General features: G+C 41.2%; 1 protein-coding gene across 1 annotated transcript in view; it reads left to right on the top strand.

The window, feature by feature from the left end:
• Positions 1-1,424, top strand: part of LOC100533315 (glutamate receptor subunit protein GluR6) — a gene marked incomplete in the record, with an annotated part of 155,594 nt that overhangs the window by 69,045 nt on the left and 85,125 nt on the right. Inside the window, 1 exon segment of the mRNA NM_001204613.1 lies at positions 1,062-1,274. Coding sequence (NP_001191542.1) covers positions 1,062-1,274 — 213 coding nt within the window.

Genomic DNA, 1,424 nt, shown 5'->3' with positions numbered 1-1,424 from the left:
TCTGTCTGTCTGTCTGTCTCTCTCTCTCTCTCTCTCTGTCTCTGTCTCTCTGTCTCTGTCTCTCTCTCTCTCTTTCTCTCTGTCTCTCTCTCTGTCTCCCCCTTCTCTTGAGAGAGAGAGAGAGAGAGAGAGAGAGAGAGAGAGAGAGAGAGAGAGAGTTGAGGTCCCAGTTCTAGAAGACAAAGTTTATTTTCCAGTAGTTTGGGAAAAACAAAGAGGATAGGAGCTTAATAATTTATAGATGAGAGGCAGGGGATATTTGGTCTTTGATGTTAATGAAATGTATTTAGCTAAACCTAAAACGGGTGATGATGCACCTGCCAACTTCCTTTCAAGCTCACGATAGACGTTAGTTTATGAAACATTATTTATTACGTCAAAGAGTAGTAGGGCCTTGATCATTGTTTATAACCACCACCACCCCCTCGCACACACGTACACACTAAAAAAAGAACAAAAACAAACAAAACAAACGAAACGAAACAAAAACAAACAAACAAATAAACAACAACTGCACAACAGCAACACATAGAGAGACAAACAAATGCAGAAGTCGTTCCAAAAAATTTCATATTAACCCAAAGCTCTTATAAAAACAGGCTTTAAAATGTACGGGCATGACGTCATTGGCAGACAGACTGACGTCATACATAATGATTTAACCTTAAAGCACTCAGATTAAAGACGTGTTTTTATTTATTTCAGTAGATGTTAGATCAAGCGAGGGATCAGACAGATCATGAAAACAAAATCTAATTTGGAAACCACAAATTAAGAAAAGAAAACCCCACTCGCCAAAACAAAGCGAAACATACAATTAGATCTGTGTAATGTTTAGTGGTTTGTTTTGACGCGAGAGAGAGTTCACACCAAAAAAACCAACTTCCGCCTGTTCTTTTAGCCCGCCGAAAAACAAAAACGAATAACAAAAACAAGAACAAAACAGGCCATTTCACCACTCTTCATTACCAGCCTGTCCGTGTTTACGGCTGTTTAATTTCCTATTCTCGTGTTTTCCTTTCGCACCCAGCGTAAAGTGCTAATGTACTTTAATTTTACAGGCGTGTGAAAAAAGGAAAGTACGCCTTTATTTGGGATTCCCCCACCATACGACACACCATCAGCAACGACTGTGATCTCATGGAAATTGGATCGCCCTTTGACCTCAAAGGATATGGATTTGCATACCGGAAGAACGCCCCCTATGGTGAGAAGCTGTCAATGGCGATTCTCAAACTAAACGACGAGGGGATTCTGTACAGGCTAGAGCGCAAGTAAGTGCTGGACTGTCTCTGTTCTGTCTGTCTGTGTGTGTATATAAGTGTTTGTCTGGCTCTATGTCTGTCTGTCTCTCTGTCTCTCTCTGTCTGTCTGTCTGTCTGTCTGTCTGTCTGTCTGTCTCCCTCTCTCTCTCTCTCTCTCTC

This window comes from Aplysia californica, unplaced genomic scaffold (genome assembly GCF_000002075.1).
Source record: "Aplysia californica isolate F4 #8 unplaced genomic scaffold, AplCal3.0 scaffold00233, whole genome shotgun sequence".
Taxonomy (NCBI): domain Eukaryota; kingdom Metazoa; phylum Mollusca; class Gastropoda; order Aplysiida; family Aplysiidae; genus Aplysia; species Aplysia californica.
The sequence above is the reverse complement of the archived record's forward strand: the minus strand, read 5'-3'. Positions and strand labels throughout refer to the sequence as shown.